Here is a 25,490-nt window from a genome sequence, read left to right on the forward strand (position 1 = left end):
TGATACAAAAATAAAATAAATTATGGCCGAACATTTCAATTTAATTTCTGATAGTCTAAAAGCCTTGGGAAAAATTTAAAATGGTTTGTAAATGGGTTTCACACAAACAGAATGAACATGCGAAAAACCCAGTGCGAATTGTAACTGTCGATGAAAAATAAGTATACTTGGGAACCCTAAACGCAGAAGTTAATCGTTTTTGAAAAACTCGATTATTTCTTGAAGAAAAAGACATTTTCAATTTCCGCAACTTAGTAATTAAATCAAATTTAGTTCTTTGGTTACGAAACTTTTATCTCATCTCTATTACTGAATCTTTAATTATGGCTTAGGCCAAATAAAAACTAAGAACTTTTTAAAAAATCTGCATAAATCTGTATTAAACATACGAAATCTGTACAAAATCTGTATTCTGTATAAAATCTGTATGTGCATGTAAAAATCTGTATAATACAGATAAATCTGTATAAATGGCATCTCTGATGGCAACCCTTGTAATGTCATTGTCATCTGATTAATGCCCGTCGTCATCATATTGGGAACCGAAAAATTGGAGTGTGTATTTCAAAACAATACTTTTTGAAAATTCCGTATTTTTCGACTTCCCTTTTCTGTTACATACCTACAATCATTCTATTAATAAAGTTTCATGTATCATCAAGTTTGTCGGAGAATCTCATGGAGCGTGCGTGAGAGAAGTTCATTCAATATATCTAGGTATGGAAATTGCAATGTAATATTTTCAATTCTTGCTTGGGGTCACGAAATTTGACTGTACATGCTCGAACTAAATGTGCCAAATATGCAATAAAAATTCTTACTTCGGTTACATGTTATCGACAAATATTATATCAATTATCAATTTCACCAGCTGTGTACATTTGCAAACTAAAAAGAATCAATATACTAGAACTTTTGGTACCTTGTAATAATTTAAATGTATATTTTCCTACAATTTCAGGAGCTCAATACTCATTCGACTATCAAATAGATTTGTGCATAGTTCTAGTGCTGGTAGAGCTAGTAGCAATCATAAATCCGCAAACGTCATGGAGACTGGATTAGCACTTAATGTACTGTTACCAAAGGTAGCCACATCAACGGTGTCGGTTGATGTTGGGAAGCTGACTCGGTTCGACAATATTACCAAATCACAACAGGACAATCGAAACTATCGTGGTTTGCAACTGGAAAATGGATTGAAGGTCCTGCTGATTTCGGATCCTATCACCGATAAATCTGCTGCTGCGTTATCGGTTGAAGTGGGACATTTAAGTGATCCGGACGAAATACCGGGATTGGCCCATTTCTGCGAGCACATGTTATTCCTTGGAACGAAAAAGTATACCAACGAAAATGATTACATGTCGTTCTTGTCCAACAACGGGGGCACATCGAACGCTGCCACTTACGCCGACACCACCAAGTATTATTTTGACGTTGTTCCGGAGAAATTACAGGAAGCTTTGGATCGATTTTCGCAATTTTTCATAGCTCCACTATTCACTGAGTCTGCCACGGAAAGAGAAATTAACGCTGTTCATTCCGAGCACGAGAAAAATCTCTCGATGGATGTATGGCGGATACGACAGGTAAACAAGTCATTGTGTGATCCAAAACATCCGTATAACAAATTTGGAACCGGTAATAAAAAAACCCTGCTCGAAGATCCCAAGCTGAGTAATATCAATATTAGAGAAGAGCTCATGAAATTTCATTCGAAGTGGTATTCGGCAAATATCATGAGTTTAGCGGTTTTTGGTAGGGAATCCTTGGACGAGCTAGAAGCCATGGTTGTCCAGATGTTCTCCGATATTGAGAATAAGAACGTGACCTCTCCCCGATGGAATGAGCTGCCGTTCGGTGAGGATCAACTAGCCACTAGAACACTAGTTGTGCCAGTTAAAGATTCTCGCTCTTTGACGATAACTTTTCAAACAGAAGACCTTGAACGGTTCTATAAATCTGGACCGGAACATTATGTTAGTCATTTAATTGGTCACGAGGGTGCTGGGAGCATCTTGTCTGAGTTGAAAGCTAAAGGTTGGTGTAATAATCTTGTCGGTGGGTACAGCACGATTGGACGAGGATTTGGATTTTTCGAAGTCATGGTTGATCTGACCCAGGATGGATTTGAGCACATCGATGATATAGTGAAGATTATTTTCCAATACATTAATATGCTGAAACAGGCCGGTCCGCAGAAGTGGATTTTCGAAGAATACTGCAATCTGTGTGAGATGCAATTCCGTTTCAAGGATAAGGAAAATCCTCTTACGCTGGTGTCTAATGTGGTACACTCGATGCAAAGCTATCCTTTGGAGGAAGTATTAGCGGCACCCTATCTGATCTCCGAGTGGAAACCAGAACTGATTGTCGATTTATGGAATAAGTTCTATCCACAAAATGCAAGGGTCACAATAGTCGGACAGAAATGTGAGGATGGAGCAAAGCAGGAGGAAGAGTGGTACGGTACCAAATATTCAACCGAAAAGTTATCCAAAAGTGTCATGGAGGTGAGTTTTCAAATCACGAAAGATTTGTTCTCAGTAGCTCGGACAAAAAATAATATGATTTTATTTTCAGAGCTGGGCAAAACCCGACCTTAACGATAACCTACATCTTCCAGAGCGCAATCCGTTCATTCCAACCGATTTCACATTGGTACCGGTGGACGACGATATTCAGAACATCCCGATAATAATTCACAACACACCGATGATTCGTGTTTGGTTTAAGCAGGACGTCGAGTTTTTGAAGCCGAAAACGTTGATGAATTTGGACTTTTGCAGCCCGATCGTTTATTCGGATCCGCTGAACTGCAATCTGACGCATATGTTTGTGCAGTTATTCAGAGATCACCTGAACGAGTATCTGTATGCGGCTGATCTGGCCGGATTGCGTTTAATGGTAGCTAACACCACTTACGGGATCAGTGTAAGGAAGCAGTTTGAACTGAAAACAATCAGTTGCTTTAAACATCTTTCTTTTTGTTTTGGTTTGGCAGGTGTCGATCGGAGGATATAATCATAAACAGCATATATTGGTGGAAAAGGTCTTGAATGATATGTACAATTTCAAAATCGACGAGAAGCGATTTGAAATTTTGAAAGAGCAGTACGTGCGCAACTTAAAGAACTACAATGCTGAGCAACCATACCAGCATGCTGTATACTATTTGGCTCTTCTACTAAGCGAACAAGCCTGGTCTAAGCAAGAGTTAATTGATGCTACGGAATGTATGATTCGGTGGTTTCATACTGAGATAAAGTTGTCTAAATTTTCCAGTTTGTTTCAGTGCTCACTGTGGATAAGCTCCGGTTATTCATCGACGAACTGCTTTCACGCATGCACGTTGAATGTTTCATACATGGAAATATTAACAAGGAAAAAGCACTGGAAATGGCCAAAAAGGTCGAGGATAAGTTGAAAAATACCAATGCCAGCGTGTTGCCACTGCTAGCACGGCAGTTGATGCACAAGCGGGAATATAAATTAAATAATGGTCGGTACTGTCGCGTATCTAAAGCATGAGTTGGATTGACTCCTTTCTAATTTTCTAGACGAAAAATGTTTGTTCGAAACTAACAACGACTACCACAAGAGTTCCTGCGCTGAACTCTATCTTCAGTGTGGCACACAGGATGACCAATCGAACGTTTACATCGATCTGGTGGCTCAAATTCTCAGCGAACCGTGTTACAATCAGCTTCGTACTAAAGAGCAACTGGGTTATATTGTGTTCTGCGGTGCTCGGAAGTCGAATGGTGTCCAAGGTATACGAGTGATTGTACAATCGGCAAAACATCCAGCGTTCGTCGAGGAAAGGATAGAGAACTTCTTGAATGGAATGATAGTATGTCCTTTCTTTTCTCATACTCATTGTTTTTAAAATTTAGACTACTGTTTCATTATCAGGATCAACTGGAAAATATGTCGGAAGACGAGTTTAAACGTCATAAAGATGCGTTGGCTGCTCAAAAACTTGAAAAGCCGAAGAAATTGTCGGCTCAATTCACACGGTTTTTGAACGAAATCTCTCTTCAGCAGTACCATTTCAATCGAGCACAGGTGGAGGTCGCGTTTTTGCAGACACTGACAAAACAACAGATAATCGAATATTATAAGGTAAGACAAAACCAAAGTAACGATATGAACTGCTTTAGGTACTGATGAGCCGAAGGCGAAACGCGAAGAAAATGAAAATAGATATGTGCTTTTCCAGAACCAGAAACTCCTACTTGTTCGGCGGTGACAAATCATTTGTCCTTTTTTTTCGTTCAAGCCATGGATTCCACGGTGCGATATCTGAAAAGTATTACATGAATAGTGTAAACTTTGCATCTGCTTAGCGGTTTAAATTTAACTGCTAGATGGCAATGACAGTTTTGAGCTGCTTTAAGCACTGATGAGTCAAAGGTAAAACGCAATGAGATTCAAAGTAATGCGTCGGTCAAAATGTCCCCAAAATGTGACAGAGAAATCAACACTTTTCTCCTAAATTTCGATTTTATTAATTGCAATTACAAATTTCTACACCACTTTTATACCGCGATTTCTCCTTATACTCGAAAAATGCTTCAGTCTCAGTGATGATCTAAGGACAACAAATCAAAGTCTAAGCATTACTTTCCTTTTATGGAATTTGGCCTTTCAGTGGCAACAGAATTTGCAGCCAATTAATAGCGTACAGAATCATGGCATTTCTGGTACTATGATCCTACTAACACTAAGGATGCTTCCAGGTCGGATGCACGAACATATGACAACTGTCTTGTTAGACCAGCCCCCTATGCATTGAACCGCCAACCTGGACACTAAGAACAGACGGGAACTAAAACGCGTCACTCATTTTGTAAACATTTTTTTTCATATTCAAGTGCTCATGCATAATTATGAATAAACTTCTTTTTGATATCTTCACGAGATAGCTGACAATCTCCTGCTACGTCTTTTTTCGATTTTCCATAACGATGGAATTAACTTTTTAGTAGATTTTCGTAACAACTACCTCATTTGGAACAACGCTGTCATTTCAAACGAACAGCTGTCGTCACTCTAGTGTATAGTGTGCATAATCTAGACAGAACCTTTTAAAATGTTAAAAATGAAAAGAGCCCCTTTTTTGTATCTGTAATAGTGGAGGTCATTTGATCAATGGGGTCATGCATAAGCCATGTAGAATGTCTGGATGGAGGGGGGAGTTTAATGAAAGTTTGCGGTTGTCTACGAGGGGGGAGGTGGGTGTTTTGTGCAAAGTCTACGTAGTCTCAGATTTTTTTTATTTTCAAATAAAAATAACTACGAAGTCAGTCAACCAAGCCAGAATAATGTTTCATCAGCTTAACTTTACCTGAAACAAGACAGATTCGAAAAAAGTAAGTGTCTAGCATTGCGGAAGTGCAAATTTCCGAAAAATACACCTCAGAGGCAGAACTAGAGCCTTTCTAGCAGTAAAACTGTTCCTTTAATTCTCTTCACAAAAAAAACCCATTTTGTTTCCTATTGTTCATCTCGTAAAGACGTTTGAGAATCATTGTATCTCATTGCCCCTTATGTATCTGTAATAACTGAGAATTGGTGACACCACCAGTGAACGACATTCGAAGTTAAAAACCATATAACTAAACTAACTTTCAAAAAAACAAAAAGTTCCAAATTTTGGTCTACGTGGTTTATGAAAGGTCCCAATAATGGATTCTGAGTGAATTGTCAATAAATGGCTTTGTATGCCCTAAATGAATCTTGTTCATTTTCCAAAATCGGCTGAAAAATGGCGGAGTTATTTTACATCTAAACAGGTCCTGTCCAGATGGCGCACCCTGTACATGAAGAAAAAGTTGTGTTGAGCTCCAATGGTTGCGTAATTTGTGTATAATAAAACTCAAGATTTCTCCAAATTACTATAATCATTCACGTTCTAAGCAGTTGTATAATCAATCCGAGAATTATTTAACCAACTGAAGTGAGATCTGTGATCTGTATTTGTACCCGAAACCCAACCCGATCCCGTACCCTACGGGTTTTTGATCGGGTACGGGTAAAATTTTTCATTTTTTTGCACCCGAGTTTGTGAAAATCGATGTGGCCATCTTGGAGGAAAGCGAGTGAGACCCTTTTGCAGTTTTTAATCACCATTTCCAATTCTTCCGAAACCGGATTCAGATGACCGGAATAGCCGAAGTTGGTTCGTTTGCCAGCAACAAATATGACCTACACATTGGAACCGTTTTGAACCTAATTAAATCTAGACTTACTATCTCATGTTCTATTGCGATTAAACCAATTAAACGAAATCTAACAAACGAATATTATTATTATTATTATTATTATTATTATTTTTATTACTATTATTAATATTATTATTATTCTTATTCTTATTATTATTATTATTGGCGGTATTACAGCACTACCGGCTGTGAAAGTCTATTTTTTCAAATAAACTTCAATTCATTCACTTATTTTTTCGGTCGCACTTATCATAAAATTGCTAAAAATTTTATGAACAGCAGCACCGTCTTTTATTAATTGCACACACTAGTAGCAGACATGCACGCATCGTTCGTTTTGTGTTTTCTTCTTCCACCGTTCCACCGCGTACCGATGTTGTACATATTGTCATTCTATATGGCGATTTGAAAATTTTGACACTCATCACCCTGTAACTGCGGAACCGGAGGTCGGATCTGGATAAAATTTGACAGTAGGTTTAGAGATAATATGCGCTTTAATTCAAATCAAGATTTGTGGAAATCTTGACATCGCAGAGAAATCGAAGTGAATTCTATTTTTGGAGTTTTTATTAACCACTTTTGGTGCTTCCGGGACAGGAAAAGGGGGGAAACAGTAGTGCCGAATTAAGTTTTCATACCCACAAACTAACAGTTTTATGGAATTTGTACCTATTTTTGACCATCGTTTGTGAAAAATACTAATGAAATTGGTAATTTTCCACTTATCACATTTTAGTTCCGGAGCCGGATGTCGGATCCGGATAAAATGTTTTAGAAAGTTTTAGGAAACAATAAGACCTTTCATTTGAATCTTAGTTCGTGAAAATCGGTTGAGCCGTTTCAGAGAAATTAAGTGCACACTTTTTATCTAATTTTCACATATTACCATGTAACTCCGGAAGTCGGATCCAAATGAAACTCAATAGCAGGTTATGGGACCATTAGACCTTTTATTTGAATCTTAACTTGTGAAAATCGGCTCAGCCATCTCTGAAAAAAATGAGAGCATATTTTTGTTACATACACATACACACACAGACATTTACTCAGATCGTCGACCTGAGTCGAATGGTATACGACATTTGGCCCTCCGGGGCTCGGTTAAAAAGTCGGGTTTCACAGTGATTGCATAGCCTTTCTATATGAGAAAGGCAAAAATGATCACATCATAGTTAGGGGCAGTCCATAAAAGACGTCACGCCGCAAGGGGGAGGGGGTGTTTCATAAAATGTGACCTTTTGTGACAGGGGGAAGGGGGGGGGGGAGGTTTTTGGAATGTGACGTCCAATATTTTCATTTAGCGCATTTTTGAAATACCTAATTATATAACTGATTTGCCCTATTTCCTGAAAAAATCTCCACAATAAACGATTACATTCTATAGGAAAACGTGTATTTGTTGAAGTAAAAGCTTCTTCTTGTAAATTCGGGAATGAATGATGCAGGAAATCATTTCTGTTGTGATCAGCAAAAGTGCACGGAGGAGCGAGTAAATTAGCGAAATCAATAAATTTAGCCTAATATGAGTAAAAAAGAAAAAGATGCCTTCAAATGATTTAACTTAAGTTATGCACTGACAATTTTTTCAGTAATTTAATTTTCTAGCATTGATAATAGTATATCATAAAAATTTCTCTTATCTGTTTCTGATGCAGTTTATTTAATTGTACTCCATTTGAAAAAGGGCGAGAGATCAACGATTTCAGACGTTGATCATGTCGTGTCTTATCTTGATCATATGTGATTTTCCTCCACCAACATCAATGCTTATTTAATCATCCAATGATTGAACTTACATAAATCAAGAATCATTTTGGCTCAAAATCACTACCCATTGTGTGACGGAAGATCAGTACCGATATTGATCGATGTGATTCAAAATTCACTGATCAACTGATCTTGAAAAGATTCTTCGGCAGTGATCTCGTTTTGATGAGGTTTTGGTCTTTATTTTCTCACCCCTGTACGCTACACTAAGGAAATATTATTCTTTACCTAAAACAACAATATATCTGTGTACCCCTAGGAGGAATAAAACAGATGATTTAAATGTTTCATCAATTCCAACCAAATACTTTTGTTAATTTATATAATTGATATTAATTAAATAATTCCGATGATTTTGTAGTTTTAGTTATATTTTTTAATCTAATGACAGCATGTAATAAATCGATTTTCCCTCATATTGGTATGGTTTGTCATACATATTGAGAATGTATTGAGATGAATTTTATTTATTTTGAATTCGTGACATGTGACATAGGGGGGGGGGATCTTTGCTTCTGTGACAATTTGTGACAAAGGGGGGATGGGGAGTCAAAAATCGTCAGAAAAAGCGTGACGTCTTTTATGGACAGCCCCTTATGTGAATATTTTCCATCCTACTATATTTTAAATAATATATTTAATACGGTACACAACCTTAGCTCTAAGATGTTGAAGTCAGACCCTATTTAATGCAACTGTTTAATGCATAATCCAGTAAAAGTTACGTGATTTATAGATAAAATGTAGTGCAGTACTCATATCACACTTAGACGCCAGAAAACTGTTATTTTAAATATTGGTTGGAGATTTTCTTAAACTTTAGGATTCTTACCATGAAAAAATGAATATTTATTTCAGAAAAAAATGCATAGAAGTTCAGTGGTTGTAAAAACCACCAGCTACCGATAACATCGTGGGTGTGGGTTTGTGAGGCTGATTGACTGACTGATGAATTTTTATTTGAGTGCAGTCAGTGTCAAGATAATTTCATTACTATTTCTGCTCGAAAGTGCAAAACCAGAGCAATCCACGCCACCAGTGTTTTTCAATGAAAAACGTCATTTATTTTCTCCATTCTGAATTTTGACTCAGTGATAGTTTTAAATTCCACATTTTTGACAACTGTTCTCAGTTGTTGGAGAAGAGTAGTTTTGGTTCACTCACTGAGTACCCGCTTTTAAACCTGTGTTCTAGTAAGCGTTATAGAAATGGTCGGGTTACGGGTATTTGTACCCGAAACTTGAACCGAACCCATACCCGACGGGTTTTGATTGGGTACGAGCTAAATTTTTACTGCTAATTCGATTTCAGGTCGGGTACAGATTTTCATTTTTCATCGGGAGTGGAGGTGCGGAAAGTTCCTGAATTTTCTTTTGTACTATGTTAGATCGGTGACACACTTTATTGACAATGAAGCGTAATGCGGCTTCAAGAACCTGCATCTGTTTATATAGCAGAGTTAGCAGCAGCTCATTATAGTTTGAGTGTAATCGTCACATTATCTCCAAACCATTATTTTCTCTTCACAGATAGTCTGAGTGCAATTGAAGCCATTCGCTCAAACGCTGCTCGCAAAAATGAACCGTTTTTCTTGGGCAAAATAGAACAATACCTGAGCGACATATTAAATAATCATCAAATCACAATAGCTTGGGTCCCGGCTCATTGTTCCATTCCAGGCAATGAAAGAGCCGATATTTTAGCCAAACGTGGTGCTATTGAGAGTGAAACTTATGAGAGACCGATTGCTTTCAACGAATTCTATAGCGCGTTTTGCCAAAGAACACTTGCCAGCTGGCAAACATCTGGGTCGGTGGATTCACTCAATTATTCCTAAAATATCGACAAAGGCATGGTTCAGGGGACTGGATGTGAGTATCGTGGGATGTCCAGACTCATGTCCAATCACTACACGTTAGATGCACATCTCCTTCGAATTGGACTTTCCGAGACTAATCATTGTGCTTGTGCTATCGCGACATTGATCATGTCGTTTGGAAATGCGCGGAGTATCGTGATGTCAGATCTCAACTAATAAATTCTTTGCGTACTCAAGGTAGACTATCCAATGTCCCAGTTCGCGACATTCTTGCTTGTCGCGACCTTCCTTACATGGAACTTCTTTATCATTTCATTAAGTCCATAGGAGTTCCAATTTAAATTTTATTTTATGTTAGGCTGTTTTCTCTTCCATGAGTTCAACCAATAGCCAGCTATATAATATTGAATAAAAGTGATGATCTGATACAAACAAACCTGAAATAGTTATAAGATCACAATCGCTTGATAAAAACAGTCAACTAATGAATACCAAAATACTAATATGATATTCGAAATGTATTAGGTTTAAAGTACTATGTATTGTGGATACCACGGCGAAGAAAAACTTATATATATATATTGCCTATGAAACAAACGTATTTATGAAAAAAAATGAAGCGTAAAGCATTATCTCAAATAAGGTTTCAATACTCAGAATGTATAGACGAATGGTTCATGAACATTTTACTCCGTCGATTTTTAATTAATGATCGGGCCAAACTATTTGAAGCACCATGAATTGTCCATTTTTTCGGTCTGCTCTAATTGGTTTGGACTTTGCGAAAATTTAAGGAAAAATTAAAATTACCTCACGTTTATGTTGGAAAATCCAATTTGGAAAGAATATTTAAGTAAAAGGAAATAAAAACTTTTTATTATTAATAATCGATGTAGTGACAATCACACCATCAGTAGTCAGTGTTAATTTTATTCAGTTTGTAGATACCAACTGATGTTATAATGTTTGTTTTTTTTTTTGCAGGAATTCATCATCATGGGAGCCCCATCGAGGCGATCGCTGTCTATTCATGTAGTGTCCACTGCCGAAGGTGGTGCCGGCCATAAAGATGCTCCGCCGGAGGTAACCGAGCGTAGTACAAACGATAACACAAGTTCCAAGGACTATGTGAAAGTGGGTGACTTAGCGAGCTTCAAATCGTCCCGAGCACTGTACCCAATGGTGCAACCGTACATCGACATCAAACCGAAGGGTAGTAAATGTAAGCTGTAATTATGATTTCTTATGGAAACTTTCGGTATTCGAATCATAATTACGCTTAAGCAATGTTTGGAATGAAGTTAACTCTCTTGCTGTAGATATTTTGTTGAGTATTTTTATTTTTTTGTGATGCTATTGTTTATTTACAAGAAATTTATCAGTACTTGGTCAACGAATAATATTCTAATTCACTATTTTCACACCAATGTGAAGTTTAACGATAAAATACAAACCAGAAAAAATGAATTGTATAGTGGTTTAGTCAAGTTATACCTAATAAAATAAAAGACGTACCAGTATAAGTTTTTATTTTTCAAGCGCACGTAAACGTAAAGAACAACCTCACACTTAAATTCACGACATTTTCGCAGGTCTAATGTTATTCAACCAGAAAACTCACAATGTTCTTACAGATAAATGACGACTTCAACAAGTATTTTGTCTTGCTTTAAGTAAGAATTCGTTAAGAGAGCCCGGTATGGGATGGTAAAGCCTGTGTTGGTATTCCAAAAATCACGAGAGTTGAGATCGCTGAATGGCACACCCTGGAATAATAAATCTTTAGAATATTCTAACTGATACTGTTTTGTAATAATCCGAAACGCGCCTGATTCAGAAGAACGATCTTATGCCGCAGGAATTTTTTGGTTTCTACACCTCCGTAGAGCGAACCCTCTTGTAGGATAACATTCGGTTTCTTCCGAAGTTCATCGTCCATCGCTGAGAGTTGCTCTAGCTGCATGTACACATTATCTTTTCCCTCGTGATTCAGGGTAGCCTTTAGTCGTAGATTGAGCCCTGATATCACAAACACAGGACTGGATAAGGTGCTCACATTTGATTGTAGACGTTCAGTAAAATGTTCAATTTTCCAAAAATATTTATACACTTTGGCGTCACCGCTGGAGACTACGGTGTTGTTGAATCTATACACCTCGTAATCGCGAAGTCCTCCTCTGAAATTAGAATGAATATAGTGTCATCAGTACTAGACTACCTATCCGATGTGTACTCACGTCAGGAATCTTGTCTGTATTGGCTTATCAATCGGTTTAAAGTCCAACACGTGTGAATTGGCTGATGACTGTTTAATTGAAACATCTTCCTGATCGTTTCCTACTCTAACAAGTGGAGATACCGGTTTACGATTTGACTGTGGCATTTCTTTAACCATGTCTCTGTTGAACTTTTGTCCGGAATCATCATGATCTTCGTCCGGGAAGTAAACATCACCGCCTGCTGACTTCGGTGTCGTGCTGGATGTTGTCGACAGTCGAGGTGCTTCGTGAGAACTTAATTTCGTGCCGGTGCTAGTACCAAGCTGGTTATTAACCCGTTTGATGGACTTATATTCGGAAGCCTGTAGCGGTGGTGGATTAAAATTTGGATCACGTATCATTACTCGGAGATTCGACAATTCCAGTAAAAGTTTTGCTTCTAAGGTGCGGAACGCAGTTAACATTTCATCCGTACCGCACACACCAACTAACGTTTTACTGATTGTTGCTTGAGCACTAGCTTCTACCTCTCCGGAAGTGATCGTACATTGAGCAGTTTGTGTTTCGTAAGGAGACTCTGGTGTTCCGTCATCTATCTTTGTTGCGTTGGTGACTGTGAAACAGTAGAGTTGGGGTCATTAGGTTTAGGTTAATGCAAGATCATCATTGAATTCACTATCGAAATGTATTTTTTTGTTTTTAAAAGGTTATAACCGCCCCCTCCCCCTCTTTCGATTAATCTAAGTGATGTAATTTTTTTCTCCAAGAGAATTGCTCTCCGGATACCTTAGAAATGGGTGGCATGTTTCTTTTCACTCGGGTGCACAGTGGTTTGAATCGACAAAAACGTGAACTTAATTCTCTAGCTGCTAAACCGTTGATCCGATATACATAGTTCCTTTGGAGAACTCATTCACAAAAATATACCTCGTGATTTGATCACAATAAAAAATGTGCAAAGCCTACTACGATGAAAGTTTGTTTCAACAACTTTATTCCCCTAAGAGATAGAAAAATGATGTCTTCTACAAAGTCTTAGAACTTCTAACGAGAAAAAACTTTGTCGAAGAAGCTAAAGGTCTAACGCATGTAGTTTCGGATATATGAAGCATTTTCTTTTGAAACCACTTAAAATCAATTTTTTGTACATAACTGTTTTCGCAATTACTTTCAGTGTCTACTATGTTCTAGACAATTACTAAAAACGTAAAATTACACATTTTTGTTGAAGACTGTGCACGGTTTGGCTTTTTCCCTAAAAAGTTATTTAACATTTAAACTTTTATATACACTAACTTTAACTACTAATAGAAAGCAGGGTCGCAGACCAAATGGCACATACATATACTTTTTGAAAAGTTTAAACCAAGTAATATAAAGTTACGAAGTGTGTAGTGTGGCCTTCTTAAATTGGGTGAATGAGAGAACAAAATATAGAGTGCTTTTTTGACCATTTTCTTAGGAAAAACCTACATTAATAAAATTGTTTATCTTCATATCACGCGTTATTGGTGATATCGACCGAGTTACCTTTATGCAAAAACTTTTGCAAGAAATTGCAGTTTAGGTGTAAACGAACTAAATGGGAGCTCGTAAATGGAGGTAGTTCGTAAAAAAAGTTTTGTGTAATGAATGTGGATAAGTGCAAGAAAATGATGTTTGGGGTCGGTCCAAGATGCCGACTTCCGGTTTGTCGATATTCCTTAAAAACCTTTACAATGTGGGTATTTTCGGGAAAGGATTGATGAGTAGATAACGGAAAAAGATGTTTGAAGTGGTTAGTTACGGTTGCAAATTTCAACATTCTAAAAATTAATATTGAGTTGAAAAGGTTCCTTTATCAGGAAGAAGAGATTTCCATAATAAAGAGGTGTACAATGTTTCATCCGATTCGGAGAAAGTCGATTCTGCCAGTTTATCTGCTATTTATTTCTGGAATTGCTCATAAATGTTGGAAATTCAGTGTCATGTGGTTGTCTAACTGACTCTTACCACTTGAGCCAAATAATATCTCTTTTTCTCGATGGCTTACAAAATGTTAAATCATATTCCGACGGGCCAGTTGACATGGGATTTTGACAAGTTTAAATAAAAACAAATATGTCGTGATGAGAGTAACAGTACTTTTTTCGAATTTATCACGTACACTAAAACAACTGAAATTATAAGTTTAACACTGATAATAAAAAAAATTGGAGAACACGGTCATTGATTTGAAACCAAATTTTAATGTATGTGGTTGCTTCCAAATATAAGAATAAGACTTCCAGTTGTTCAATAAAATATTGAAAGCATACAATATAACTAACAATATAAAATTATTATAGCTGTTCAGACGTGTATGGCTTAATTCATTAGAACGTATTTCGTAGAACGACATGATTTTACAAAATTTCAGCCTTTCAAGCAGGCTACACTTACACATTTCAACACACAAAAATTAATCTCAGAAGACTTAAATTTAAACGATGTTTTTGGGCGTACTGGTAATAGTGTAAGATGTCATCCTTTAAATAAATTGGATTGGAATTAAATGAACGGATAAGGAATATTCTATTTAAAGAATAAGTAAAACTTGTCGAAATTGAATGAGCACGTTAACATGCTTCTTTAGTTTGATCAATTGCATACAAGAATGCATCATGAAATTATATTCAATCATTACACCATTGCACCAAAGCTACACTAACGACCGATTCCAATGTTTTAACATTTCCTGCAAAGCTCTTTTTGATAAACCAAAAATAGTCGTTTTAGTAAAAAAAAGTGTTAAAACGAATGCTCTATTTTTTATACCTGAACTGCAATTTCTTGCAAAAGTTTTTGCATAAAGGTAACTCGGACGATATCACCAATAACGCGTGGTATGAAGATAAACAATTTTATTAATGTAGGTTTTTCCTAAGAAAATGGTCAAAAAAGTACTCTATATTTTGTTCTCTCATTCACAAAATTTTAAAAAGCCACGCTACACACTTCGTAACTTTATATTACTTGATTTAAACTTTCCAAAAAGTATATGTATGTGCCATTTGGTCTGCGACCCTGCTTCCTATTAGTAGTTAAAGTTAGTGTATATAAAAGTTTAAATGTTAAATAACTTTTTAGGGAAAAAGCCAAACCGTGCACAGTCTTCAACAAAAATGTGTAATTTTACGTTTTTAGTAATTGTCTAGAACATAGTAGACACTGAAAGTAATTGCGAAAACAGTTATGTACAAAAAATTGATTTTAAGTGGTTTCAAAAGAAAATGCTTCATATATCCGAAACTACATGCGTTAGACCTTTAGCTTCTTCGACAAAGTTTTTTCTCGTTAGAAGTTCTAAGACTTTGTAGAAGACATCATTTTTCTATCTCTTAGGGGAATAAAGTTGTTGAAATGAACTTTCATCGTAGAAGGCTTTGCATATTTTTTATTGTGATCAAATCACGAGGTATATTTTTGTGAATGAGTTCTCCAAAGGAACTATGTATATCGGATCAACGGTTTAGCAGCTAGAGAATTAAGTTCACGTTTTTTCGATTCAAACCACTGTGGGGTGCTGTCAGTTCAATCGAAGTTGTACGGTTTTACGAAATGCGTGGAAAAAAGTTTACGGCAGACCACTTTCGAGACGGAAACGTGCCCGTGAGTACAGTTCACCAGATCCTGGCATCCCTGAGCTAGGAGCGGAAGGCGAATAGCAGCCGTCCGGCGGAGATAATGACGAAGAAGCAGAAGAAGAATGACGCGTTGAAGAAGCTGTTCGATAACAAAGTCGGAACGAGTTTCTTGATTCATTGAACCCTCAAGATGGAGGACATCATTTGTCGGAAGAAGACTTGGTCCCCCCCGAATACAGGAACGAGCAGATAGCGACCGTGAAATCGCAGTGCCGGTGGATGACGAAGAACTACCGCGGGACATTGCTGGATGACTGAAGTTACTTTCCGGACGACTAAAGTTACTCGAAAAACCGACATTCCAGGAAATGACACCTACTATTTCTAGTGACAAGTTGTCAGTCAGTTCAACATAAACTGTTATCTACTGACGAGTCGAAGACGAAACATAAAGTTTACAAAACGGTTATGTGTCCTATGCACAAAAAAGGTTAGCCCCTAAATGACCAACACCTGAATCGGCCAGCATATGCCGAAGTACGTTTACGTTCGGCACGTCAGCTATTTGAGCATGTAAATAAAAGCTTATTGAGTGTGTAAATAAAATTGGTGACTTTTTAAATGTCCATTTCTTTAGTGCATAGATCATTCGTGAGTAGCACGCAAAGAATTAGTTTGAATTAGCTCCTATACTCCTATTCGTGGAGAACGGAAAACATCTTCTGAATTTGTAGGTCAGATTAGTTGATGGCCAAACAAACTTACTTTGGCTATACTGGTTTCGGTTTCAGGTTCCGGAAGTAGCGGTCTAAAATTCCAAAACGAAATTTTCATTGGATTCTCAGCGATGACTAAAGGTTTGGAAACATTCGATAGTTCGAAGAAGCCAAATCAAGAACAAAATAAAATAACTTAAGTAAAATTTACGTCCAACATGTTATTTTTTTAAATATGTACGTTTATTTCATAGGCAATCCACAATACATAGTACTTTAAACTTAATACATTCCGAATATCATATTAGTAGTTAATCTAAACATTATTTTTATCAAGCGATTCGCTATTAAAAATTATATTAAATAAAAAACCTTTATTTTGTACATGATCTTATAACTATTTTAGGTTTGTTTGTATTAGTTCAACACTATTATTCAATATTATATAGCTGGCTATTGGTTGAGCTCATGGAAGAGAAAGAAGTCTAACATAAAATAAAATTGAAATTGGAACTCCTATGGACTTAATTAAATAATAAAGAAGGTTCATGTAAGGAAGGTCACGACAAGCAAGAATGTCGCGAACTGGGACATTTAATAGTCTAGCTCGGATACGCAAGGAATTTATTAGTTGAGATCTGACATCACGATACTCCACGCATGTCCAAACGACATGATCAATAACCTCGCGATAACCTTCGACACAAGCACAATGATTAGTCTCGGAAAGTCCAATTCGAAGGATTTGATTGGACATGAGTCTGGACATCACACGAATGAAATCCATACTCACATTCAGTCCCATGAACCATACCTTTGTCGATATTTTAGGAATAATTGAGTGCATCCACCGACCCAGGTCATCTTTACCCCACGAAGCTTGCCAGCTGGCAAGTGTTCTTTGGCGAGACGCGCTATAGAATTCGTTGAAAGCAATCGATCTCTCAAAAATTTCACCCTCAATAGCACCATGATTGGCTAAAGTATCGGAAGCCAAACTGAGTTGAAGAATTCTAACAAACGTCTTTTTGCGACATCGGCTGATTCTTCACCAAGTTGAATTTAATTCTGTCCAACTCAGGAGCGTTATTGTTACAAGACAAGAGTGCTATGAAAAATTCCATCATTGAAAAGAGGCGTAGGAACATAATCTGGACAAATTTTCCTAGCAAATATCATCGGTTCGAGTATTCCTCACTCTCATTTCCTACGTTACGATTGCTCATTCGTCTGGCCGTGTTCCAAAGATTGCTCATTGAGGTTTCTCTTGACAAACCTTCGACAAAATGTCTCCAATAGCTGCATTTCTTGGCCCGAAGTATGTTCTTGTACTTGATTTCTAAAACCAAGAATTTTTCAAAATTCTGAGGAGTTCCTCCTCCTCGTTTTAAAAACGTCTTGAAAGCATTTTGTTTCGCGTGTTTAAAATCTGAGCACTATTTGTCCCTTCAAGGGTTTGGAGGCCTTCTGTTAGACGATGGACCAAGAAATCGTTTGGTTTGGGCTTGTTCTGCTGCCTCCAGAATCGAACAAACGAGGAAGTCAGATTCTTCAAGTGGGGGGAGCTCTTTCATTGAATTGAATATACTTGACATATTACTTTGGAATTTAATCCAGTCAATATTGTTTGTCAAATCATATGGAATATTAACTGAATTAGCAATGCCTTTGTTACTGCTAATTGAGACGATGATTGGTAAATCGCCACCGTGTAAATCAGGAAATACTTTCCAGGTGCAATCTAGTCGAATTGAAGTCGAGCAAAGAGATAAATCTAATGTACTTGGACTCGCAGGAGGTCTTGGAATCCGTGTCATGCTACCCATATTCAATACTGTCATGTTGAAATTGTCGCAAATATTATATATTAAGAATGATCTGTTATCATTGTAAACGGAATCCCACACCATTCCGTACGAATTGAAATCTCCCAAAATCAATCGTGGAGCAGGAAGAGCTTCGACCATTTCATTAAGCTGTTTTTGTCCAACCGAAGCAATGGAAATGTCCTCTTTACTAGAAATTGAAGTAATGTTTAATCTATAAAAGGAATAACATTTCTTAATTTCTAAAAACACTCCGCCGTACGGAGAGTCTCTATCGAGACGTATAATGTTAAAGTCATTAAAATTTAAGGCTATGTTTGATGTAAGCCATGTTTCGCACAAAGCAAATACATCACATTTTTGACTATGCAACAAAACTTTAAAAGAATCAAGTTTTGGCATGATGCTTCGATAATTCCACTGCAGGACAGTGATTGAATAATTTGCGGCGGATGATAAATTATCCATCAAATGATTTAAAACCTGAGGGAATTGGCCATTGAGCTGATAACTGCTTCAAAAAAACTCTAGCTATTGGGAGGAATGCCGTTATGATGGCCTTTAGAGGTTCAGAAATACTGAATGCTGCGAAAATCTATTCTACAATTTCTGAAAACTTCAGTAATCCTGTTGTGGAATGTGAAACGGAGCTCACTGGATTATTGTCTTTTCTTGTGCTAGTTCCTGGAATGGTTTGTGAATTTGACAAACCAGGAGGCAAAGTTTTTAGTTTTAAATTTGGCTTTTTAGATTTAGGATCTTTTTTTGAAGGTGTAATTTTAGGTGTCTCTTTTGGTAATTTGGAGGGGGACTTCTTCCTCATAACAGAGCCTTGAGGAATCACAAACGATGTACCTCCACTATTTTCATCAGAGTCAGATTCCTCTGGCTCTAGATTTGATGTTTCGATTGGGGGGCATCAAGATTTTCTGTTTCGATTGGGGGGCATCAAAAATTGTTTTAAGCATTTCTGCCGTGCTTTTAAAGAAATCTTAATTTTGTCTTTATGCAACTTAAATGCAGCGCAAATTGAGAGATTATGAGGACTCTCCCCACAATAAACACATTTTTCAATATCTTTATTGCAAAGATTATCTTTATGGGGACCTTGACATTTGATACATTTAGACTTACAATAAGTAACTGTATGCCCGATTTTTTTACAGTTGGTGCAATTCATAGCATGCGGTACAAAAAGCCAGGAAGACGAATTTTATCGATATAGACATGACTAGGCAACGGAGATCCGGCAAATGTTACTCGAAACGAATCTGAGGGACGATAAGACTTATTTCCACCAACAATAAATGCTGAGTACAATTGCTTGCACTCGAGTACCTTAACTCTCTCAAGCATGAAGTTTTTGAAACGATCAACTCCATTTTTAAGTAAATCATCGGCTGTCAGACTTGCTTCAGTGACCACACCGTAAATTTCCACTTCCTTCGATGGAATGTAAACTCGATATTCAATAACGAATAATTTACAGGTTACTATTTCGTTTGCCTGTTTCAAATCGTTAACTGCAACTCGAATTTAATGTCTATTGATTTTAGAGATTTCTACAACTTCAGAGAAATATGATGTCAAATCCTTTGTACTTTGCATCAAATTTAATGCCTTTTCTTTGGGTCGAAAATAGACTATCCATGGCCCAGTGGTACCCTCTGGATAATGTTTAGCCCTTGGAGTATTGAAGCTCTTACTAGTATCCAGAATCGGATTCGGATGATCTTCCATGAGATCATCCATTACATAACTGTTTGTTTTTGTAAATTAATAGCATCAAAATGAAAACTTATGTATAGTAAAATTTATAGTTATATGAGAAATAAAAAAATTAAATTAAATTAATTGTTGCTGTTGTCTCTGTTCCTCTGTCGTAAAGAACGACGTAAAGCTCACCCAACGATTTCCAATTGGCAGTCTTTTGGTATCGTTTTCTGCTATATCCGTTGCTCTGCTGTCGTTGTGTTCACCACAGAACTTGGTGTGCTGCCTGTACCTGACCCCAGGTACAGTGCTATTGCTCTTGGTGGCGATCAAATGTGATGCTTGCAGTGTAGTACCACGCGATATGTATCGTCTCTTTCGATCCTAAACTCAGAAAAATAAGATGGTAACAGCTACTATATGGGAGGTTAGTTGACCCATACGAGTATAGTGGTTTTCAGCACACAATAAAATCAGATGATGTTAACAATATGCAAGCTCACTTTTACTATGAATGGTTTTGGCTCTAGAATAGTAATATTGAACTGTATATGGTATGAATAACTACTACAATTGGAATGTTTAGCATAACCGTGAAAGCATCTTATTTTTACATTGTACTTATTGTTTGAACTAGTGCTATGGTATTTTTGACATATCACTTCTAGTTCGTTCGAAACACAAAATTATGGTTAATTTGACAATGGTGAAGATCATTCGACCATGCGAAAATGTTCAAAAGTTATATTAATGGAAATTACGATGCAAGAATTAAAAGAATACATTAAAACCTGCTTTATTTTCCTAATACATTTTTACACTGATTCAACATTATATAAAAACAGTTTCTCGCGCCAACTCTGCCTTATATGACACTAAAAAATCAGAATCGTTAATTGACAATTTATATAGTCGCACTAAGAAAATACATAGTCGGTTGAAAAACACCATACGACGATGATCTTTCTACATAAATTATGTTGATATGAACAATCTGTATAGTGCTTTCAAACTTGACTTTTTCATGGTAACATTATTATATTCTGAAGAAGAACTTACTCTTATGGTAGTCATAACTATATCACTTCTCAACGTTATGGTGACCGAAAGCTCAATTTCACCTTACTTGTAATTGTCATTGGGACTTTTTCGTTCCTATTTTAATGATTGTCAGAATTACCACGCCTGAAATGTCATAAAGACAAATAGTATAGTCAAGTAGTAGATTTTTTATTCTAGTGGTTATTACAATACAGATGGTAAATAATCTGATATCATGGTCATTACTATTATTTGAGTGCATAGTTGAATTGACTATGAGGAATAAGTTGCAGTTACTATAATATTTTTCTGAGTGTACGCAGCGTACAAATTCTGGTAATGGTAGATCAGCACTGGGTTGCCTTAGCACATTTGTCCCTTTGCACTCCTTCGTCTTTTCACCTTTATGCGATGGCATCTCTGTGACTCGACACTTCTATGCGTTCGCACCTCTGTGTCTCTACACCTCTGTGCGTATGAACGGGATGGCCTTCGTTGCTAGCTTTCCAGTTGGGCAACGCTCCGAATATTGCCTTTGCGAATAGCACCAGCAGTGAAATGTAAGAGTAAGTGCATGCAAGAACGGTAATAAAGGCCACCGTTTCAGCTCAGGACTAACGATCGACCAATATAAGAGATAGAAATTAGGTAAAGGTACCCCCATTAATTTCAAATCCATTAGTCATTTCATATACAAAAACCATTAGTGATAGATTAACTTCAAGAGTAACATGAAATTTTGAGCATTTTGCGTCGCTAAAACAGCAGTATTGAACAATTTCCGAACTACTTTTATGCTCTATTGTTTCTTAGAGACGAGGAAAAGATTTTGTATTCGATTTTATAGCAATTCATTTATCGAAAGTCGAGTAATCGGTAAAATAACATGGTGCCTCTGCTAATGAGATGACTATTGGCACACTAATTTTAGTTAGAAACTATTAGAATAGAAATGGTAACTCAATGTTATGATACTTGCTTGTGGAATATATGCAGGTGTATATGTATGTGTGTATGTATATGGGCCTGTGTGTATGCATGTACATGAAAATGACTGTGTATATGAAAAAGATATGCACTTGATTTTCTCGGAAATAGTAAAACCGGCTTTCACAAAGATTCAAATGAACGGCATCGTAATAACTTAGCCTGCTATTGAATGCTATCTTGAAATTTCAGGGTGATATTCGCAAAGAAACGTCATAAAAAGGTACACTTACTTTCCTCAGAGATGGCTACTTTCCCATAGCATTCTTCATAATTTTATTCAGGTTCAACTTCCGGTCCCGGAATCATAAGTTAGTTATTATCCATATCAAAATGAAAATTATTTGTACTTGATTAACCAATTTTCACAAACTTATATTCAAATGATAGATCTTATAGCATCATAGGCTGCTATTGAATTTTGTACGAATTTGACATCCGGCTCCGAAATTGTTGAGTAACGAGTGAAATAATATTCAATATTTAAGGGGCGTGTTTGTGTAAGTGTCGGTTTAAAATGGAGTTAATTCATTGGATTTAGTCATTAAATTCTCGTTTGCAGATCACAAAATTAATCAAACAATCTCACTTCGGCAGTACTGGTCCTGAGTTTTCATTTGTGGAAGCACCAAGAGTGGTAGTCAAAAACTTCAAGAAACTGCACAAAATTTTATGGTAGAAAAAAAGTCGAATCAGAAGAAAACTTAAAATGGATTTAAGTTTATTAAAATCGGTTCAGCTATCACCCTGTAATTCCGTAACAGATCGGCTGAAAAGTTCGTATCGTTTCTATGAGAGGGCGACACTAGAATTAAATCCATACCATTTTCAGTTAGTACCAACCTTCAAAAGATACGTGTATAATTTTGACAGCTGTCTGATTATTAGTTTGTGAGATATTGCATTTTGAGTGAAGCTACTTTTGTTATTGTGAAAAAAATGGAAAAAAGGAATTTCGTGTGTTGATGAAACACTACTTTTTGATGAAAAAAAGTGCCGCCGATACCAAAAAAATGGCTTGATGAGTGTTATCCAGACTCTGCATCGGGCGAAGCAACAATTTGGTTTGCAAAATTTCGTACTGGTCATATGAGCACCGAAGACGATGAACGCAGTGGACGTCCAAAAGAGGCTGTTACCGATGAAAACGTGAAAAAAATCCACAAAATGATTTTTAATGACCGTAAAGTGAAGTTGATCGAGATAGCTGACACCCTAAAGATATCAAAGGAACGTGTTGGACATATTATTCACGAATATTTGGATATGAGCTTTGTGCAAAATGGGTGCCGCGTGAGGTCACAATCGATCGAAAACAACAACGAATTGATGATTCTGAGCAGTGTTTGGAGCTGTTATATCGAAATAAAACCGATTTTTTTCGTTGATATATAACAATGGACAAAACATGGCTCCATCACTTCACTCCGGAGTCCAATCGACAGTCAGCTGAGTGGACTGCACGCGATGAATCGAACCCAAAGCGTGGAAAGACTCAACAATCGGCCGGTAAGGTTATGGCGTCTGTATTTTGGTATTCGCATGGTATAATTTTCATCGACTACCTTGAAAAGGGAAAAACCATCAACAGTGACTATTATATAGCGTTATTAGAGCGTTTGAAGAACGAAATTTAAAAAAAACGGCGTGATTTGAAGAAGAAAAAAGTTTTGTTTCATCCAGACAATGCACCGTGTCACAAGTCGATGAAAACCATGCTGAAATTGAACGAATTGGGCTTCGAATTGCTCCCTAATCCACCGTATTCTCCAGATTTGGCCCCCAGTGACTTTTTCCTGTTCTCAGACCTCAAGAGAATCCTCGCTGGTAAAAAATTTAGAAGCAATGAAGAGGTAATCGCTGAAACTGAGGCCTATTTTGAGGCAAAGGACAAATCGTACTACAAAAATGGTATCGAAAAGTTGGAAGATCGCTATAATCGCTGTATCGCCTCTGATGGCAATTATGTTGAATAATAAAAACGAATTTTGGCAAAAAAAATGTGCGTTTCTATTAAACGATACGAACTTTTCAGCCGAACTGTTAAAGTGCATCCGCATGAAATTCATTTCATTTGAGCCTATGTTTGTGAAAATCGGTTCAGCCATCTTCGAGATAATTGAGTGACATTTTTTGTCATTTACTCACATACATTTGCTCAGTTCATCGAGCTGAATCAAATGGTATATGTAACTCGGTTGGAAAGTTTTATTTCACAGTGATTGCATAGCCTTTCTATACGAGAAAGGCAAAAAGTCGGAATAAAATGTTTATCTTGTTTTGTTTTTCTTTTATTCGAAATTTGAATCGCGCGCCAAAACTCAGTGGAATAACTTCGTCCATTCAAAAGTACACTAAACAGCTTAGTTTGTTTCAGATTATCATATTCTGGGGTTTCATGTAAATCTAAGATGCACGGGTACACAATACTATGTCGACGATTAATGGACTAGCCCATTTATTTTGACAGAAATGTTTTTATCTTGACTTTTTGTTTTTTTTTGCAAATTTATTACAATATCAGAATTTCGAAATTTGTTCTACCAATAGTAAACTCAACCACAAATATTGCCATATGAAAAATTAATTAACACGCGCACTAAGTTCTATCGGTTTACTAATTGGATAAAAAATTTCAACGCGTTCGATATAAAAAATGATCAGTTCAAAACCATGAAGTGTGCATCAATTTCACTTTCCTTCTTCAATCTAAAAATATCAACGAGTAACTTGATACAAACATATGTTTACTAGTGGGGCCAATTCTAAGTGCCGACATCATATTTTTGCAATTCTCATAATAATCATTTATATTTCGGAGTCTTTATTGAATGCGGTTGCGCAATTAAATTACATACTCAATATAATAAACCGGTTTCATTTTCGCGGAATTATTCACGCGGTTCTTCCCTACCTTGAAGGTCTGCACCGGAAACACAGGTGAGTGCAAACAAAAACAGCAGAACAAATGACACTATTTGGGTTTTCACGATGGTCATGATCTTGACCCCTGCCTGGGTATGTGCGTTTGATTTGCGTTTTGAACAAGCTTTATGCAATTCTCCTGCTAATGGAGCTAGAAACACGATAAGTATTCAAATTACGAAATGACTTAAAGCTTTCTTCGTGAAGTGATTTACGTTGAACTTTGTAATTGAATGAAAACACGATTCTTTCTTTCCCGTTGTGTGCGATTTGAAACCGACCTCCTCACTGTTGGGTAGTAGAACTAGAACTGAGCTCAGAAATTTATTTTTGGGTTCAATTGTATCTTCAAGCGATGTCGATTGTTTCAAGCATGGTGTTAGTTTAGATTAAATTTCGACACTTGAAGTGTTCATAATTACAGCAAAAATTTCAATTTTATTCACTAGCGATACTAATTATTAAAAATTATAGAACAATTATTTAGTTTTTATTTTACTACATAAATCAATTAGTAATTCATATCCCATTAGAAAAAGTCAAATATGTTATATGACTTGAGCGTACTAGTTTTAACATAATTATAGTATAAATTCAAACTTTGAATAGATATATGAAATCAATCCATGAAGTACCATT

General features: G+C 36.6%; 2 protein-coding genes across 3 annotated transcripts; one reads left to right on the plus strand and one right to left on the minus strand.

Annotated features, from left to right (window-relative positions):
* The first annotated feature begins 505 nt into the window (after positions 1–505).
* LOC131438383 (insulin-degrading enzyme) lies at positions 506–11,615 on the plus strand. Its single transcript, XM_058608388.1, has 8 exons — positions 506–717; positions 962–2,516; positions 2,587–2,937; positions 3,008–3,239; positions 3,299–3,505; positions 3,564–3,856; positions 3,919–4,128; positions 10,804–11,615. The coding sequence occupies exons 1-8, from the start codon at positions 650–652 to the stop codon at positions 11,050–11,052; spliced, it is 3,165 nt and encodes a 1,054-aa protein (XP_058464371.1). The 5' UTR covers positions 506–649; the 3' UTR covers positions 11,053–11,615.
* LOC131438391 (uncharacterized) lies at positions 11,448–25,151 on the minus strand. Of its 2 annotated transcripts, XM_058608405.1 has the most exons (5): positions 25,067–25,151; positions 24,841–25,002; positions 12,057–12,651; positions 11,648–11,996; positions 11,448–11,585 (listed from the first exon to the last, which is right to left on the minus strand). In XM_058608405.1, exons 2-5 carry the CDS (start codon positions 24,923–24,925, stop codon positions 11,448–11,450), a joined length of 1,167 nt encoding a protein of 388 aa, XP_058464388.1. In that variant the 5' UTR covers positions 24,926–25,002; positions 25,067–25,151. The 2 variants fall into 2 exon arrangements, with proteins under 2 accessions (XP_058464388.1, XP_058464387.1); XM_058608404.1 differs by having other exon boundaries at positions 24,841–25,143.
* Between the last annotated feature and the right edge of the window lie 339 nt (positions 25,152–25,490).

This window comes from Malaya genurostris, chromosome 3, assembly GCF_030247185.1.
Source record: "Malaya genurostris strain Urasoe2022 chromosome 3, Malgen_1.1, whole genome shotgun sequence".
NCBI classification, from domain to species: Eukaryota; Metazoa; Arthropoda; class Insecta; order Diptera; family Culicidae; genus Malaya; species Malaya genurostris.

Bases quoted from the DNA above. Each gene is read 5' to 3' on its own strand.
- LOC131438383 (XM_058608388.1), top strand. From the start codon at position 650: ATGTATCATCAAGTTTGTCGGAGAATCTCATGGAGCGTGCGTGAGAGA. The intron at 718-961 runs GTATGGAAATTG...CTACAATTTCAG, and splicing joins AGTTCATTCAATATATCTAG to GAGCTCAATACTCATTCGAC. The intron at 3,240-3,298 runs GTATGATTCGGT...AGTTTGTTTCAG, and splicing joins GTTAATTGATGCTACGGAAT to TGCTCACTGTGGATAAGCTC.
- LOC131438391 (XM_058608405.1), bottom strand. From the start codon at position 24,925: ATGACCATCGTGAAAACCCAAATAGTGTCATTTGTTCTGCTGTTTTTG. The intron at 12,652-24,840 runs GTAGGGAAGAAC...ACTGTTTCACAG, and splicing joins TTCCGGTGCAGACCTTCAAG to TCACCAACGCAACAAAGATA. The intron at 11,997-12,056 runs GTGAGTACACAT...TTCTAATTTCAG, and splicing joins ATACAGACAAGATTCCTGAC to AGGAGGACTTCGCGATTACG.